The following is a 20,176-nucleotide window of genomic DNA, read 5'->3' as shown; positions in this document are numbered from 1 at the left end:
CTAAACGAGTGTTTTGTGCATTCTTACGAGCAGTGTACGTGTTCTTGCGACCAGTTTACGATACTCACGGTTTGTTTCAAGTTATTTACGAGTTATTTACGGGAAATGAAATCCGTGGACAATTGTGAAAAATTTTTGACATGTCAAAAAGGTTGCACATTCTTTCACGGATCCTTACGAGTGTGTGCGAGTTGTGACGTGTTATTAACGAATACCGACGAGTGATTTACGAATGCTTGCGATTGACTACGAATCAGAGATCCGTAAGGACTCGTAAGAAAAATCCGTGAGTGTGAAGATGGTATTACTGATCCAAATATATCATTTTAGGAGGACGATGCAAATTACGTGATACATATAGCCAATCATTTATCTTCGTTGATCAACTTTTATTTACATTCACCGAATCCTTTCTCTTATATTTCTTTTGAAATTGACATTACTTTCATCATAGACAGGAAATGAATGCGTGTTGCAAAGTAATTCGATCCGGTTATTTAGTAACAATTGTCTGCGTAATGATTACCAAATATGGAGCGTTATTAAGGTCAAAGGGTGCATTGGATGTTTCATTTAACGTTATGAATGGGTCAACAGTACTTAAAATATAGATTATCTCTTTTCTTGAAACTACATACAAATATGAATATTAACAATTAAATACAATTTTTGTTGTTCCATCGGGTGATGAAGGTAGCAATAATTGCAAAACATTTACATTATCTACTTACGCGGCATGCAAGCATTTCATTATATAAAACAACACGGTAACATGAACAATTTCGGGGACTTCTGTTATGAAGCTGAGAACAATGGAGCGACGAATCACGTTGACGTTATTCTAGTTAAGGGTAATTTGTGCAAACGATAAAAAGTGTACCTCTTTGAAAATGAAACATAGTATTAGACTATAATAACACGCATTAACGTAGCTTTCACATAAATACACTATAGACGGAAAGATGAAAAATAGAATGTTTCGTTCATACCAATGTATCCACATCCCTCTGGTGTGTCCAGGAGTCCGTGTTTGCCCAACTTTGTATTTTGTATTGCTTATGGGAATTTTGAGATTGAGCACTGTTCGTTACCTTCACCTTTCATAAGCATAATAAGCCGTTGTCATTCAAATATGTAGGTCGTGGACTTGTCAAAGAAAGTTGAATAAGCTTGAACTAAACGCACAATTTATTTGTGTAAGAGACAAAGTTGAAAATCTTCAACAGCACAACATTAAACTACACACAGTCTATAGTCATAATCCCAGACAATATCGTAGTTCTGTTATCCATCTTTAATAAGAAAGTTCATTCTTAAAGCCATGAAGATACACTGCAGTGACAGCACGCGGGATCTCCTTGTTGGACATCATGAATTTGTGCTGGAAGACAGAGGAAATATACAAGTCAAGGTAAGAACGAAGGGTTGACTATAGTGTGACAAGAGAGAGGAAATATTTAGATCTCCGTAAGAAGGGGTTCACTATAGTACGACAAGATAGAGGAAATATACAGATCAAGGTAAGGAGGAAGGGTTCACAATAGCGTGACAAGAGAGAGGGAATCTACAGATCGAGGTAAGGAAGGGTTTAATCCATCAGTTAGCAGTTTGAATGAAATATTATGGTGGTGTACGACCTTGAATAAGGACTATATTTGATTCGTACATAGATTTTTATTTGGTTCCTTCAATTAAATTTCAGGGTAAAGGCGTCATGAAGACTTACTGGCTTCGCTATCACATAGAGGATGCATCAGACAATGTCATGAATGTTTAAAGCATCAGTATTGATCGTGAATAATTTGCAACATCGATTACTATATGACATGCCCTTTCGCCAGCTTGGAACAGATGATTCAAGGGACATGTAAAGAATACTAAGAGAAAATCGAGTTTTATTAAATATTTTGTTGTTTTACGTCGTATCCATTGTTTACATACAGAAACGTTACCAAGTGTATATTTAGACCCAAATATTTTAACCCGATTTCCGTTTGAAGCTTCGTAATCTGTATATTGTAGTTAGGAGAGAGAGAGAGAGAGAGAGAGAGAGAGAGAGAGAGAGAGAGAGAGGGGGGGGGGTCTTCACATGAGTGAAAAATTCCCCGAGAAGGACTTTAAACAGTATAAGATCAATATATATATATGTAAAGCACTAAATAATCACAACTAGGTACTGAAAATTTTCGCCCCAGCCCGGGGTCGAACCAGCGACGTACGGCACCCACCGCCTAGCAAGATTGTCCCTGGAAGTCGTTGTGGCCGAGTGGACTTACGTACTGGTTTGACAATCTTGCTAGGCGGTGGGTGCCGTACGTCGCTGGTTCGACCTTGGGCTGGGGCGAAAACTTTCAGTACCTAGTTGTGATTATTTAGTGCTTTATATATTAATTAATTGATTATCACATGTATCGTTTAGATCCTAGGGGTAAACGTAAGGTTGGCTGTTATAATTGTTTGTTTGTGCTTTATATATATATATATATATATATATATATATATATATATATCGGTTATGAAGTTCAAAGTAATTAAAAGGGATGGGCTGACTGTAAACAAAATTGTGAAGAAAAAAATGTGTTGAAAAATGGTCATAGTACCACTGTTAGGGACATGATCAGACGAGTAGGTCTAGATAAAGCTTAAAATCTAGTAACGGTTTAATTGTCTATGTCCTAATTATCTCCACTTTTAACATTGATTGGTAAGCCTAAAGACCAAAAAAATGTAGTCTTCGTTGTAAATACGTTTGTAGATTAGTGTAGTTGTAGTGTTAGATATATTTATATGTAGTTTTTGTTCTTATGCTCTGTTGATATTGGCCACATTATGTAATTCTTTTCGTTTGTCCTGAAGAAGGGACGGGTCGTCCCGAAAATTTGACAATCTGGTTGTTCGTATCGTTGGTTATTTTAGCGCTTTATATATATATATATATATATATATATATATATATATATATATATATATATAAATATATATATATACATATTTGAGAAAGAGAGCACTTGTTTTCAATATTACTCATTTCTAGACGAAGACATATTTGAAAGTGTGGTTTAAATTAAATATATCGAATCTTTTATGGATTTCATATAATATTTGTCGTCATTTATGATCATTGGTTATATAATGTTCTTTGCAAATAAAACGTTCTTGTTTCGAATTTTGTTTGATATGCTTTGTACCAACTGCTAAGCTGTCCTATTCATACTAACTTTAACAACTACGGATCAAGCCGATTTACCTTATCAAGACAGGGAGCTCAGATTGAGTGTGATCAGTTTTTCCTAGGCACATGATCCGAAGTACATATATTTTCAGGAGTCTGCATTTCCTTTTTCGCCATTTTGTATTGTTTAGATGATTTCTGACATTGAGCACAATGTGGTATCTTCACCTTTGTGAGACCCATGCACGACATAATAAAGTACAAACAAATAAACCATTCCTAGATTTTCAATGATGCCTGTATATGTAGTCACTGTTATCGGTATAGAGATATACCAGTTGAATTTCGTTAAGGAAATAACACTGTTCGTTATCTTCGCCTTTCATTAGGATAATAATGTAGAGACTGTAAGGGTAGTAAACTGTAGTATACCTGCAGAATGTGTCGCTCCTTTGGGAAGATACCAGACAGTTACAAATCCACTTTTCGTAAAGCCCCTTGATTTACAGTGTGATGTGTTCTGTACATGATCACTGTATTCTTCTGTTGTATTGTGAAATATCTGGGGATTTTAAGGCTAAGTTTCTGACCCGGTGATGCACAGATATAGCGATATTTGATCTCACTCGTATACAGAAACATTCTTGTTAATGAAAGGTGAAGATAACAAACTGTTATCAATCTCATAACTCCTATAATCAATACAAAATAGATAGTTGGGCAAACACGGAACCCTGGACACATCAGAAGTGGAATCAGGTGCTTAGGAAGAGTAAGCATCAAAGTAACGATAACTCTCTGGTATGGTCCATTTCTCCACAGAGAGATACAGTTCTGCAGCCACCAGTAATGCAGATATTAACACAATATATTCATGTTATCGTTTAGAGGGAATGGATAGCATACAAATGTTTTACACAAACCCTTTTACGCAGAGGAAAATGAACATGTGAATGTGCTATCAAAATAAAGGACGTATCTCATGTTTTCAAAGTATACAAAATTACATGCATTTTGCCTTCTTTATGCTTCCGAGTTTTATATGTTCTTGCCACCAGTGCATACATATAGCGATGTAAATACCCAAATATAGCGAGAAAAGAGTGTATAAAATCGGCAATATTGCGAGTAAATAATGTTTACATGGGTTGCTGTCAACAAACTGTTTGATAATGTTATTTCTTCACATATCTGTAATTGGCTCTGCCTCTGCCTCCCCCTAAAATAGACAGTGCAATTATCATTTCCTTTTTGGATGAGAAAAATTATGATACGTTACATTGTTGATATCTACTAGATCAACTAGTAGTTGAACTACGTCCTAAGCCAAGCTACTATCACGGCCGAGTGCATTTCGGAAAGGGGGGGGGGAAACAACACACACAAATCAGTAAAAATAATCAAATTTAAAGTGAAAATTATTTTGTTTTATTTCAATAAAGTAACCTTATTATTTGTTTCACTTGCATGTGATCTGCACGTCGTTAAAAATTGGGAGCACGGTGTTATACTGACGCACTCTTGAAAAATGGTACGAGTTCATTGAGGAAATAATTTTAGAATTTAATTTAAAGTAAGGAAATACAGTATTCCATAATTTATATAATTAAGAATTCAATTATTTTGTACCGTTAAAATGTTTGTAAATCTACCATTTTGTAGAAACTGGAAGCATGTTATTACTGACAAAGTGAAGGTCAGTTGATCCAAGTGTGTATTTAATTCCAAGACTAGAACATAATTATGTAATGCTTATAAGCTTCGATATACAATGTATCCATTTTATCGCAGTTTATCAGAGTGGAAATTATATTATTTATTTTAATAAAGCAATCTTATTATTATTTTTGAATTGTGATCTGCAAGTCGTTAGGAAGTGGGAGCACGGCGTTATACTGACGCACTCTTGAAAAATGTTACGAATTCATTGAGGAAATAATTTTAGAATTCAATTTAAAGTTAGGAAATACAGTATTCCATTACTTATATAATTAAAAGTTCAATTACATTGTACCTTTAAAATGTTTGTAAATCTACCATTTGGTAAAAACTTGAAGCACGTTATAGATGTACCAGGTATGCTGTTACTGACAAAGTGAAGGTTAGTTGATCCGAGTGTGTATTGAATTTGAAGACCAGAACAGAATTATGTAGTGCTTATAAACTTCGATATATCCATTTTATCAAAGTTTCTGCCTAAGCGGTTTTTGAAAAGGTGACTGAATGTGTTTTTAAAGGTTAAATTCTTGCTCCAACAAAAAATTATCCACACCTTTTTTCTCGTACCTTCCTTCGAAAAATCGAAGAAATACTCAGTCTAAATCCTTTCTGTACCGAAAACTAGTATACCCAAGCATGGCACAAAACATCTTAATGCAATAGTATTTAAAAGCCGTCAACGTGACAATTGGTTCTTAGTCGATTAAATCTAATCTATTTATGAAAATGCTAATAGATGTTTTTAAACACGAGGGCGCATATGACGTCACACATAATGGCGCGTAAAATAGCGAAAGTAAATATGCATATCACAAGATTTGAATTTCATCGCTTTCAAACTCGAAAACTACGCAAAATACTTCATTTAAAACACATTTAAAGTAGTTTTAGGAGTGAGAAGAATTAATTTTGCTGAAAAAATTATAAAGTTTAGAAACATGCGTTATGTCCTTTAAGGATATTTATCTATGCCTCATTCTCTGTACCCTTACTACTAAAAAGTGCAACATTCCACAGGAAAATATCAATAAGAAAGCCCAATAAAGTTTTACTATAGCTAGTACTAGATGAACAAGTCCGCATCCATCTTGATGTGACGTTTAATGGTCACCAGATTATTACCAAACGAAGACTCGACTTAGAAGTGTTGGTGATGTAAAATGTGCGTATCGCCGTCGTATTATGGGGACTTGATGTGTTGATAGTAAAAGGTGAAGATAACGAACAGTGATCAATTACAAATCTCCTTTAAGGAATACAAAATAGAGAGTTGGGCAAATACGATCTTGGTCCCACTTCTGATGTCATGATACGTCCAGAGGTCAGTATTTATCCAACTCTTTAATTTGTATTTCTTTTGTGAGTAATGAGATTGATCAATGTTCGTTATGTTCGCCATTCTTTTTTTTTTTTCTTTTGATGTTTTCTGCCACAATCAACAATTTTTCAGTTATATGGTGGTGCCCAGTTTTTATTGGTGGAAGAGAGAACCCATATACAATGTACCTGTGAAGAGACCACCGACCTTCCGAAAGTAAACTGGGAAACTTTCTCACTTACTGGCGCGAGCGGAATTCGAACAAGCGCCGACAGAGGTGAGAGGCCGTGTGATTTTGAGCGCAATGCTCTAACCACTTTCCACGGAGGCCCTTGTTCGCCATTCATTACACACGTACAAATAAAACATTTCATATACAAATTATCCTTGGCGCTTATGACCTTTGAGCAAGGAGGGATCTTCCTTATGCCACACCTGCTGTGACACAGGACCTCGGTTTTTGCGGTCTCATCCAAAGAACCGCCCCATTTAATCGCCTGGGTTGGAAGAGGTCCCCAGTACCCCATGCTTGTCGTAAAAGGCGGTTCTTCGGATGAGACCGCAAAACCCGAGGTCCTGTATCACAGCAGGTGTGGCATGAGAAAGATCCCTCCCTGCTCAAAGGCCATAAGCGCCTAGCATAGGCCTAAAGTTTCCAGCTGTTTACCGGCATTGGTGACCTCTCCATATGAGTGAAATATTCTCGAGTGGGACGCTAAACAATATTCAATCTTTGAGAATTATGATTTTAGAGATGGAGGATTATTTGTATATGAAAAGTTTTATTTGTACGTGTTTAATGAATGGCAAACATAATATATATATATATATATATACAGTGTTTTTATAAATTTATTAAGGGGCCTCCGTGACTGAGTGGTTAGAGCATCGCGCTCAAAATCACACGGCCTCTCACCTCTGTCGGCGCGGGTTCAAATCCTGCTCGCGCCGGTAAGTGAGAAAGTTTCCCAGTTTACTTTCGGAAGGTCAGTGGTCTCTTCCCAGGTGCATTGTGTCTGGGTTTTCTCTTCCACCAACAAAAAACTGGGTGCCACCATATAACTGAAAAATTGTTGCGTGTGGCGGAAAACATCAAATCAAATCAAAATCAAATAAATTTGTTTACAGGCCTTGTATCTTTTTAGATCCGACACTTTAAGAAAGAGTAGGGTGTGATTGGGTTTTCGTGCTTATATATATATATATATATATAATTGGAAAAAAATAGCTAATATTTGCGAGGGGAAACAGCCGAATATCGGTGGCATTTTGGCCCCCAAAAAAATCACTGATAACGACAAAATATTATGACATTTTCCCCGCGATACAACTATCAGAACATGTACGCTGTGACGTATTTTTTCATTGTGACGTCATATGGTGCGAAGTGCACAGAGGTACATTTATAACAGCACTGTGATTTTTCTCGGATAGCCTTAACTCAGCTGCGTGGGAAGTTGACGATGGAGAAGCTGAAATCACCCCGTTTGTCATACAATTGAGTTGTCAGTTTGCTGTTAATATCTACTTCCAATAAAATATTTAAGTATGAAGCAGAAGTCTAGTTTTTATGTGAAAACAATACATAAAAATATAAATATAAACAAACACAAATGTTTCTTTGTCGTTTCAGCGAATAATGGAAGTAGCAAGGATTGCAGAAAAAATTATAACCCGTGTCATCCACAGGCACTCGACGTTTTAAATATATATTAAAAATTGTCTTCCTGTATACATAATATTCACAAGGTATATCACGCCGCCATCTTGGTTTTCTTTTTTACCAGCTGCATCGCTTGAAAATTTCGGAGAAAAGTTCGATATAATATGATAATTAGACTGCTACAGTTTAGAAGTAACTCTGTCACGGTCTCACATGTACCTCTCGCATCGTCACAGTGAACTGGAAACAAAGTTATCGGCTATAATCAACCGTCAAACATCGTCTACTGTTTCTCAAATGCGAAAAATCATTGAAAGATGGATGGAAGTTGACATAATTATGCAAATTAAAATTCCATTGCTAACTTACCTTCTGACGCTTGTGCAGGGGGAAAAGGGGTGGCACTGAATACAGGGTAGTTGCAGCCCTGCAAACAATACAATTCGGGCACAATTGTGTGGTTTCGGGACATGCTGGCATGGGCAATTTAGTAAATCTATCACACATTACCAAAACAACATGACATGACCCCCCCCCCCCCCCCCCGGCCTTGACTCCAACCCACGTTTTGTTCCCCATTGTTACAACAATAAAAAATACAGATACGCAGGACAGGGCATTTGGATCTATAAATGTCACTGTGAACGTTTGAGAGTATACCCACATGTACGGGCGCATGTGTGTGTGTGTGTTAATTCTGTGAACTTTTCTTATTACGTATGACATTTACTTTCAACTAGGCTGAACAAGTGAAGTTATCATGTTTAACGTTGTAAAAAAAATGAATAAAGTATTTACTAATAGAATAGTGTTCAAGATCCATTATATTGCTCTCACAGGCACTCGATGTTTTATATATCTATAATATAAAAAAATCCTTCCTGTAAACATAATATTCAATTGAATATTATGTGTACAGGAAGACAATTTTTAATAGATATTTAAAACGTTGAGCGCCTGTGTTCAAAATTATGTAAACTTCCGTCTATCTTTCAGCGATCATTCACAGTTGAGAAGCAGTAGACGATGTTTCACGGTCGCTTATAGCCAATAAATGGACTTTATTTCTGGCACTCTAGTTTTAACTTTTTTCTTTTTAACTCTTACAAGTTTATTGTTATTTCGAATATCCAAACTTTCGGCTTGAGCATCACTGAAGAAACATTATTTGTGGAAATGTGCATCTGGTGCATCGAAATTCGTACCGTATAACTTTTACATTGCGACCCCTGGGCCGAGGCCTCTGCTGGTGGACTGTTAGTCCCCGAGTATTTCTACAGCCCAGTAGCTAAATACTTCTTTACTAGCTTAAAAGTATGGATGTATATTTAATTGCTGGGATAAAATATAGAAATTCATTTCAAAATTAAGGATTATCTCCCTCGTGCATAGCTCTATCCTTGGACGAATTTGGCTCCAGTTTTTAGGCACTCTAGTTTTCCTTTTAGCTCTTACAAGTTTATCGTTATTTCGAATTTCCAAAGTTTCGGCTTGAGCATCACTGAAGAGACATTATTTGTCGAAATGCGCATCTGATGCATTAAAATTGGTACCATATTAAGTTTTACGTATAACCTTTACATGACGATGTGAGAGGAAAGACCTTGACAGAGATGCTTCTAAATGGTAGGGGCTAATCATCATATTATATCCAACTTTTCGCCGAAATTTTCAAGCGATGCAGCTGGTCAAAACGAAAACCAAGATGGCGTTGTGATATACCTTGTGAATATAATGTTTACCGGAAGACATTTTTTTATAATAGATATTTAACACGTTGAGTGCCTGTGATGTCATCGTTCTACCGATGTGAGACAGATACACAATAGGTTGTACCCTGTTGATAGTAGTAGCACAATGAGTTTTATGTCGTTGTGGGTCGTGATTGCCTGTTTTTTGTGTATGATTCAATGATATACATAACCTTGAACCACTGAAGAATTACTTTGGGCACTTTTTCGTGCTGGTAATACGCAATGTGTGCAGGCAAATTTCAGGACGCACTTACGTCATGGGCATTTGTTTGTGCATCACTTTGTATCATCAGCGCAGTGAGCTTTGAAAAGTGATATTACGAGAGAGATTACGAGAATTGACACTTTCTGAAGATCACACTTAAACGTATCTTTAGATGTTACTCCACCTGAGATCTATTGTTAAAAGTTTGATGGACAGGCGGCATACCATTGATCATCATACAGGTAAAATTAAGAGTGTGTTAACTTACAATGAAGTCTTTAATCCATTAACACGAAATTCACTTTCTTAAGTTTCAACTTGCATAGGAAAATTTAAAGGTAAGTCTGGCCTAAACTTACATATGTACATGCAAAAATGATTTCAATCTCCGTGATAACCATATGTCCTTAAGGTTAGAGTAGGATTTTTATAGACATTTTCTATTAAGTATTTGTAAAGCTTTTGTAAGTGCTAATAAAAAATTAAATTAAATTATGCTGTAAATGCATACTCACATAAACTCCATGAAATTCAGAAAACTGAAATAAAACTCGGCACTAATTTAAAAAACTTGTATTTCACGTAAGAATCTACATAGAAAATGATTTAGAAAATCGTTTGATATTAGTTTGATAGATGTTGTTTAGAAGTAGTTGGATACAGTGTCATATTTATGGAAATTAGAATATGTATCGATAATGTAGCTCAAACTTAGGAGGCTTTAACAACTTAAACATATTTAAAATTTTCCTTTTAATGTTAGTTGAAACCACACATTATTCTAATCCATTTATAGTATTTAAGATATTGAATGTCTCGCATGCCTTCTGTCCGTGTTTGTCCAATTGTTGACTTTGTATTATTCATGGGAGCTATAAATTACTGTTCGTTATATCCACCTTTATTAAAGGTGAAGATAACGAACATTGCTCAATCTCGTAACTCCTATAAGCAATGCAAATTAGTGATTTAGGCAAATACGGACCCCTGGATATACCAGAGGGGGGATCAGGTGCCTAGGAGGAGTAAGTATCTCCTGTTGACCTATCACACCTGCCGTTAGCAATATATATTGATAAGGTAAACGGAATTATCCGTAGTCAAAATCAGGGTGCCAGGAACGGCATAACAATCGGTATGAAACAAGTCAGACACCATTTGACCCAATGATAAGTTGTATTGGTAAACTAGATTGTTATAGCGAATATAGAATTCCAATAGAATTTATATGATGATGCTACTTACGTACCGAAATACACAAAAGATTTTTCACAAGAAAAAGGAAAATTAATGTTTTTATGCCATAGTAAAGTACAAATTCAAATTTCGACATTCATATTCAGTTGAGACATGTTGTTTTTATCGTACACATTGGCATGTCCTTATTGCATACTTTAATATGTTCTTTAGCCATTCCCAGCATGCGTGTTCATAGGGCATTAACGATCTTAACTATTATCATTTGATCATTAGAAACAGTCATATATAATGAACATCAACAATTAAATGATTAGAATACATACTGGGTCCCATTATTGCCGTAATGTTTCCTCTGTGATACATTTCAGCTACAATGTAAAACTTATACAGTACCAATTTTGATGCACCAGATGCGCATTTCGACACAAAATGTCTCTTCAGTGATGCTCAACTGAAATGTTTGAAATCCGAAATAACTATGAAGCTTTAGAGCTAAATATAGCCAAAAACAGCGTGCCAAAAAAGTGGAGCCAAATTCGTCCAAGGATAAGAGCTATGCATGAGGGAGATAATCCTAAACTAAAGAACATATTAAAGTATGCTATAAGGACAACTGTTGCGAAAAGACCGGTCATTTCTGAGTAGCACTCAAAGTCAGTAATGTATCGAATGACTTCCACGTCGAATTCACCAGCAGCAATTTCTTTCAGTTTCTGAAGTCCTAACTCAATCGCTGGCTCACTCCGATGTATTCCGAATGGCAATGACTGGTCACCGATGAATGCACCTATGGTTATTTTCGGTTTCTCCGAATACACCAATGCACTCAGCATTAAGGCAAGGGTAAAATGTGTTAGCATGCTTACAACTATGTTATTGCATCTAAGATACAAACAACAGAAATCACATGCTGTGGCAAGTTTTAAAGCTTTAAATAACCTCACATTTAATAGGGGATGTGGAAATGTTTTAGTGCATTCTTTAAAATCTTCCCTTCATATAGTTTGTTCTGAAGTGTCATTATCCATCGTCAGCCATCATACAAACAACAAAGTATTGAGACACTAGATTAACGATAACTCACAAATAAAAATAGGCTGTTCCTTTAATCTTTGATGATTATGCATCCAAGGACTTCATTAACCTGTCGTTTACTATTTGATGTTAATACTTTGGATATTCATCAAAAGAAACGTTATAGGGTTTTCAACTGTCTCGTTTACCGTCACCATTTCGTGCATTTTATGGTCGGTATAATGATCTAGTTTGTCAATACAACCTATGATTGGGTCAAATGTTGTCTGACGTGTTTCATATTTATTGTTAGGCCGTTCTTGGCAGACTGGTTTTGACTTGACTACGGATATACCTGATCAAGATATAGGGCTCACAGTAGTTGTGGCCGGTCGATAGGCGATGCTTACTCCTCCTAGGCGCCTGTTCTCACCTCTGCTAAATGTATATCCAGGTGTCCGTGTTTGCCCAACTCTCTATTTTGTATTGTTTATATGAGTTAAGAGAATGATATCTGTTCGTTAAATTCCTTTTTCATTCACACGCACTGTAAGTACTTTTATTCTAAAGGGAATGGTAATTCTAGTGTATTCGGTGGTTAAAAAAAATTAAGATTGATGTTTAGTTATGTTATAAAAGTGCAAAATATTGTATAACTTAACATTCAGCAATTAAATGTAAACGGTGTATTTCGATGATGTTCTTTCTAGATATAATTTATATACATGCACATTTGTACTCCCTGAAGCAATGCTAGCTGTCATTGTGGTATCGAACATTTTTTCTTGCAAAATTGTAATTTACTATTTATACAACAGAAAAATAAGATTTAAAAACTGTTGTTATGAATATCCATGTTAGAAAATATATCCAGAGGCTCTGAATAAAGCAAGATTATCTTATTGTCTTCCGGCATATTAATCATTGGGTCAGGTGCTGACTGACGTGTTTCATACCGCCTGTGAGGCTGCTATTGACACACTGAATCTGACTGCGGACTGCTCTGTTTAATTGATCCAGATTGGGCTTGCGATGGGTGTGACCTGCCGACTGGATATACATGTACTTGCTCCTAGTGGACACCTGGTATTACGTCTGGTGTGTCCAGTGGTCCTAATTTGCCAAACTCTCTATTTTGTATTCCTAATAGGAGTTACGAGATTGATCACTGCTCGTTATCTTTACCGCTTCAGTCAAGTAGCTTGTTCATGGGAAGAAGGTCATGATGCGACCTTCAATTTGATAATAATATACGACAACGGCATTTTACATAATAACAACACTCATTTTCATTCACATATTAAATCGATTACTATGGGAACACAAATACAGTGCAGAAGTGTTTTTCAAAACTCTTCATTTTTCGATATTTTATTGAATATTGACGTTAACTACAAAATTAACAACTTCACCTTAGGACAAATTGGGTGGCATCATGTTTTCATTGTCAGTTTCCGATCCTTATTCAGTATTTCCTGTTGCCACATGCACATGGTGTTCTATCTCTATCATTTCAAACCGGAGCAGGACACTAACAAATAATTTCATGTTGCAGGATTTTCAAGGATATCGTTTAAATTGAGCAATTCGAAATTGTGTGACAGCTGCAATTTGTGTGATATACTTAAATATGAAGTTGAAATAAAAAATATGCTAAAGTTCCTCATTGACAATATCTTCGTGGTCTTTGGTGATCAGGTCTTCCAACAGTCTGTTGGATTTGTCATGGCACGACTTGTGCTCCTTTGTTAGCTGACCTGTTTTTATATTCATATGAAGCTGAATTTATTCAAAAATTTCTACGTGAGAAGAAAAAATCACTTGCAGTGACCCTCAATTCGACTTTTAGATATATCGATGACGTTTTGTTTATTAACAATGATAGCTTTCATTCATATGTCGATTTGATATATCCCTGTGAGCTCGAAATAAGGGACACCACAGAGTCGTCCACTTCTGCTTCATATTTAGATATTTTATTGAAAGTAGACATTAACGGCAAACTGACAACTCAACTGTATGACAAACGGGATGATTTCAGCTTTCTCCATCGTCAACTTCCCATATTTGTGTAGCAATATTCCATTATCACCTGCATATGGTGTTTATATATCTCAACTGATTCGATATGCAAGAGCTTGTTCTGCGTATAGTCAGTTTTTAAATCGAGGTAAGCTATAGACAAACAAGTTGATGGTACAGGGATTTCAACAGTCTCGATTGAAGTCAGCATTTCGCAAATTCTATGGTCGTTATAACGATCTAATTCGTCAATACAACCTCGCATTGGGTCAAATGCTGTCTGACGTGTTTCATACCGATTGTTAAGCCGTTATTGACACACTGATTTTGACTGCGGATAACTCCGTTTACCTGATCAGGATATAGGGCTCAAGGCGGGTGTGACCGGTCAACAGGGGATGCTTACTCCTCCTAGGCACCTGATCCCACCTCTGGTGTGTCCAGGGGTCCGTGTTTGTCCAACTATCTATTTTGTATTGCTTGTAGGAGTTATGAGATTGATCACTGTTCGTTACCTTCACCTTGCATATATATATATATATATATATATATATATATATATATATATATATATATATATATACCGATTGCTAGGTAGTTCTTGGCACACCGATTTTGACTATAGATAACCCCATTTACCTGATCAAGATATAGGGTTCACGGTGGGTGTGACCGGTCGACAGTGGATGCTTACTCCTACTAGGCACCTGATCCTGCCTCTGATATATGGAGGGATCTGTGTTTGCCCAACTCTTTATTTTGTATTGCCTATAGGAGTTTCAAGTTGAATACAAACAAGTACCATCGTACGTTAATTAGCTCCTGTATGGCTACATAGAGAATATTATTTGTCAAAATCCACCTCGTGCAATGTAAGCCCAAATGACCAATATCAACGAAAGTGCCGTAGATATGTAACATTTTATGATAACCTCGGCTTCTCCATTTTCAATTTCCGAAATTCATAGAGCGAAAATACAGAGGCAGTTGCATCTTGTGCTTATATTTCTCAGCATATTCTATACGAAAAAGTATGGTTTGCGTATGATCACTGTTTAAATCGAGGCAGACTGCTGACGAATAAGTTGAATGTACAGGGGTTTCAAATGTCTCGTTTAAAGTTAGCATTTTGCAACTGTTGGGTTCGTTTGAATGATCTGGTTTACCATTGCAAACTGTTATTGTGTAAAATGCTGTCTGGGGTGTTTCGTGCTGATCTATACACAATGAACTTGACTATCTCTTACCCCCTTTACCTGATCAAGATAGAGAACTCATGGTGGTTGTGACCGTTCGATAGAGTATGCTCAATTCTCCTAAGCACCTGACCCCTCCTGTATTTTTTTTCAGGGGTTCGCTTTTCCTTACTCGTTATTTTGTATTGTTTATAGGATTAATGAGATTGATCACTATTTGTTATCTTCACCTTTCATTAGGGTATGAACTCCAGCACTTCACCTTGACACGCTGTTCATTAAGCACTAAACAGATTCATCAAATATGCCTGCGTGAAGCTTAGCAGTTCATACCCTCAGTTAGTTTCCAGAATGAAATATCATCTGTGGCATATGACTGTAATAGAAACACGAAATTCAAATTTGTTTTATTATATTTAATACTCTAAATCTAAAAATCTAATAACTCATAAATAAACAACAATAATTGGTATGAATCGCTCTAAAGAATTTCATTGCCTTCCTCATCAACTACGTTTAGAATCAAAGGCCTATGACCTCTCCAAATCACCTTGGAAAATGTCACGTAGCTACATCTCACAAAACAAGCAATGTATTAAAGTAGACAGTACATCAGTAATAATGAAATGCAATAATCAAATATAACAACACTTCAAGACGACAACACTCTCTGATAAAATGGGTATTCCAAAAGCAAATAGACGCAAACCTAGCAAAGTTTCAAGCTATCTCTAATGACAAAAAACACAAAACAAAGGATTTTTCTTTGAGTCAAATTGAATCAAAATTACCCGTGATGATAACGTATAATTAGTAGGCATCGCTATTGACTTTCAGCTTTCTTTCAACATACATATCTTTATATCACAAGTATTCTAAAAAAAAAAAAAAAAACGTGGCAAGGTAATTGAATATTCTTAAATGGTTAGATAAACATCTAAGCTAATTAGGCAAATAAACAATATATCACTCATCTATTATGTCCAATTTTAATCATTGCCCATTGAAATGGTACAATTTCGCTGCGCAAAACACCCGCAAAATTGGGAAGATACAGGACAGATTTTTGAAGTGTATTTATGATCATTAACTCTGGAAATTTTTAAGATTATTGTCACAATTAGATCAGCTCTTCTATTACCACAAGAAAAAATCATAGAATTTAGATATACGAATAAAGCTAAACTGTTAAAATCAAAACAACCAGGTATGGGAATAAATCTTTTAGATATGAGGCAGCAGTGCTCTTCAACTCCTAGCCGAATGATTTCTCATCATACAGTCAATTTTCACATTATATCTGAGATTGATTCGGTGATTTAAATTGTAAATGTATTTCGTGTAGAACCCAGCCTTTCCTACCTCATTCTTACATTTTTGTCAATCTAAACCGAAACATTACTTGTTTTTATTTCATTTTCCCCAACTATACTAGCACTATGTGTTTTACAGTTTTTAACATCTGTTTCTTTATGTGTATACGTGTTTTATATAGTATCTGTATGTGTATTTATCACGTGGGGTGTCAATATACATGGATGCGTTTGTATCATGTTATGTGCGTGCACATGTATTCATGCAATTTGTGCCACGTATTTCATGTTATTCAGTCGTTTATAGAACATTTAGCCCATGTTACTTGTTTAATATATATATATATATATATATATATATATATATATATATATATATATATAAAAGCACTGAAAAGGCCACGACTAATAACCAACAGTGTCGTGGCCTTTTCAGTGCTTTTATAAATTTCTTTACTGGCCTTGTATCTTCTCAGATCCGACACTTTAAGAAAGTAGGGTGTTGTTGGGTTTTTGTGCTTATATATATATATATATATATATATATATATATATATATATATATATATATATATCGCATACGTGTGATGTATATTGAGAGTGAGATAAAACATTAGCTTTATCACACACCCATTTGATTAAGCACTTCTGGTCCGAACTACCTTTGACACTGTCCCCCTTGGATGACATATTTTCTGTGGTTATGCATATCCATGCATGAAATAAAGCGTAAAATTTATTATTCTGTATTTATTTAGAATTTCTTTTATAGCAAAATTAAAATGATGTTGTCCCCACTGACATACATTTGTATAATGCAAGTTACCGGCCACAAAATGTCAACTCGGTCTGTAACTAGGCCTACTCAAAAATTACGATCAGAAAACAAAAATATGCGCACATTATTATCTTCGACAAGGAATCGACGACCTACTGGACAAGCCTAATCGAAAGTACCTCGACATGCTACGATACCAAGTATTTGCAAGCCCAGTCTCTTTTCTCTGGAGGATATTAAATGTAACAAATCTCAACCGCTTTACTTACTGCATGTAGGCTAGGCTTAGTTAAAATGCCTCAGGATTTCTTCTCGCCCATAGATCCAAAAAAATAAATAAAACCAAACTGCAGAAACACCTGTACTCTTCATTGTAAACTGTTGAACATTCTAATAACGCTGCATTAAAATATTACTTTCATTGATCGTTATTACCCATGTTTATTTCAAAACGACGACGACATCAAACTTTTATCAGAAGGTCAGGCCTACGTCAAAAATAAATACTCGGTCAATAGTTGTTACTTTGTTGGAATGGCAAAACCATTATTAATTATAAACAATAATCCCTTCTAAACAATTTTCATCCATGGTTTCTTTTATAAAAATGACCTTTTCTACTGTATATTAATGGTTTATCAGTTCACTATTTTTTCCCGCGTAAGGTAGACACGACGTCTGAGCCACGGATTCAAAACAAATTCAATCAGCTGTTTCTACCATACTGGGGATCATCTCAAAATTAAGTGAAAAGAAGACATATGAGATAAATAGAACATCTATAATTGCGTATTCTGATATTTGGTTTATCCAACTCGTTGATATGGTGTATTTATACACCATATCAAGTCGTTGGATAAACCAAATATCAAAACACACAATATAGATATCCTCGATATAACCTCTCCTATATACATGTATATAGATTGGAATTAGAAGTGCTATGACCCTTTGCCTATATCAAATACGTTTGCCTATTTAGTCGCCTCTTACAATTAGGAAAAGGGCATGTATTGATCAATGCTATAAAGTCATCTGTGGTAAATACGGATACTTATACATATTGACAAATTTTAAACATTCGTGACATTATCTGACACGTCCTCTATTTCACAGCAAAGCCAGTACGTCCTCATAACGCCTTTCCCCTAAAATTTAAATGAGGAAATTAACTGCAAATATATGTAACAATCAGACGGGGTCCTTCTTCAACGTCATAAATCAAATGCTAATAACAATAGCAATACTCATAATACAATACAGACTGAACTGGATTTTGCACTGATAATTTGGTGAAACAACACACGCGGTTAGTTCAGTCTGTTCCAAAACACTGAATCGTTTACAAACCAATGGATTTCGACGTGTCACACCATCGAACCTTGGCGTGTCAGACCATAGCACTTTGGCGTATGAGTGTGGGCCGACGCACTTTGGCGTGTCACACCATCGGAGTTTGGTTCAGATCATCGCACTTTGACGTGACCATCGCACTTTGGAATCTTACATATATACCCTATAGTAGACTCCTCCATTTACCTTGATTTGTAGATTTCCTCTCTCTTGTAAAAGTATAATGATCCCCACCTTGCCTTGATTTGTAGATCCCCTCTTTCTCTCTCTTGGCACACTATGACTCTCTCTTCTCTACCTTTATTTGTATATTCCCTCTCTCTTGTCACACTGACAATAGTAAACCCCTCCTCCTTATCTTGATCTTAGGATTCTCTATCTTGTCACTACAATGATCCCCTCCATACCTTGATTTTGATTTGAAGTGTTTAGAGTTTTTCACTCATGTAAAGACCTCTCTCTCTCTCTCTCTCTCTCTCTCTCTCTCTCTCTCTTGTCACGCGATAGTGAACCCCTCCTCCTTACCTTGATTTGTAGATTTCCTCTGTCTTGCATTACAAATTCATGGTGGCCAACAAGTAGATTACGTGTATTTTCACTGCAGTGGATTTTCATAGCTTTAAGAATTAATGTCCACATTAAAAGGAATAACTATACGATATGTGTAGTTAAATGTTGTAGTATTGATTAATCTTAATCTTGTCCACTGTATCAATAAAATGTTAGTTTAGAAACAAAATGAGTTTTCCTCAGGATCCGAAAGTACAGTCTACATAATTATAATGTCTTGAACTACTTATCTTATGGGAACTATGGAGAAATGTTCTGATATTCGATAATACATGTATATGTCATCTAAACTTATTCAAACTGAATTAAACTCCATCAAATAGTCCATATATTCTAACGTTATAACACGAAAATCATGTTCTTACCCTGTCCGTTCGACTCCATGCGTGACGCTGTATTTACTGTGTCACCAAACAGGCAGTATCGTGGCATTTTACGACCAACCACACCAGCGCAAACCGGTCCTGAAAATGTTAAATATACCCCTCTTAGGCACATATTCACACCTTTGGTATATCTAGGGTTCAGTGTTTGTCCAATTCTCTAATAATTAAGAAATACGAAGATTACAAACAGCAATCGATCTTATAACTCCTACAAGGAATGGAAAATAGAGATTTCAGCAAATATTGACCCCTGGATATACCAGAGGTGGGATGAGGTGCCTAGGAGGAAAAATCATCTCCTGTCGATTGGTTAAACCCATCGCAAGATAAGTCATACGTTGAATGAAATTTACCACTAAATTACATTAGAAGTGTTCACTGTTTAGGAATACAAAATTCCGTGCAGGAATATGGAAAATGCAATATTGATTTTATTTGAAAACTCACCGACGAAATATAGCTAAATGAGTTTTGGTTGAAATGCTGTTTTAAAAGACAAAAGAGTTGAGAACA

The 20,176-nt window shown here is 35.8% G+C and overlaps 2 protein-coding genes across 2 annotated transcripts in view; one reads left to right on the top strand and one right to left on the bottom strand.

Moving 5' to 3' along the window:
* Positions 1 to 1,777, top strand: part of LOC125666394 (atrial natriuretic peptide receptor 1-like) — a 43,216-nt gene extending 41,439 nt beyond the window's left edge. The window contains exons 18-19 of the mRNA XM_048899563.2: positions 1,320 to 1,411; positions 1,703 to 1,777. Coding sequence (XP_048755520.2) covers positions 1,320 to 1,411; positions 1,703 to 1,777 — 167 coding nt within the window. The remainder of the gene's footprint in view (positions 1 to 1,319; positions 1,412 to 1,702) is intronic.
* A 16,509-nt stretch (positions 1,778 to 18,286) lies between these two features.
* The window catches only part of LOC125666890 (atrial natriuretic peptide receptor 1-like), a 50,965-nt gene continuing 49,075 nt past the window's right edge, over positions 18,287 to 20,176 (bottom strand). The window contains exons 20-22 of the mRNA XM_048900216.2: positions 19,643 to 19,741; positions 19,233 to 19,324; positions 18,287 to 18,502 (exon numbers count right to left, since the gene is read on the bottom strand). Of these exons, the coding sequence (XP_048756173.2) occupies positions 18,428 to 18,502; positions 19,233 to 19,324; positions 19,643 to 19,741 (266 nt within the window). The 3' untranslated portion in view covers positions 18,287 to 18,427. The remainder of the gene's footprint in view (positions 18,503 to 19,232; positions 19,325 to 19,642; positions 19,742 to 20,176) is intronic.

This window comes from Ostrea edulis, chromosome 10 (genome assembly GCF_947568905.1).
Source record: "Ostrea edulis chromosome 10, xbOstEdul1.1, whole genome shotgun sequence".
NCBI lineage: Eukaryota > Metazoa > Mollusca > Bivalvia > Ostreida > Ostreidae > Ostrea > Ostrea edulis.
Note: the sequence above shows the minus strand (reverse complement) of the source record. Positions and strands in the feature narration are given on the sequence as shown.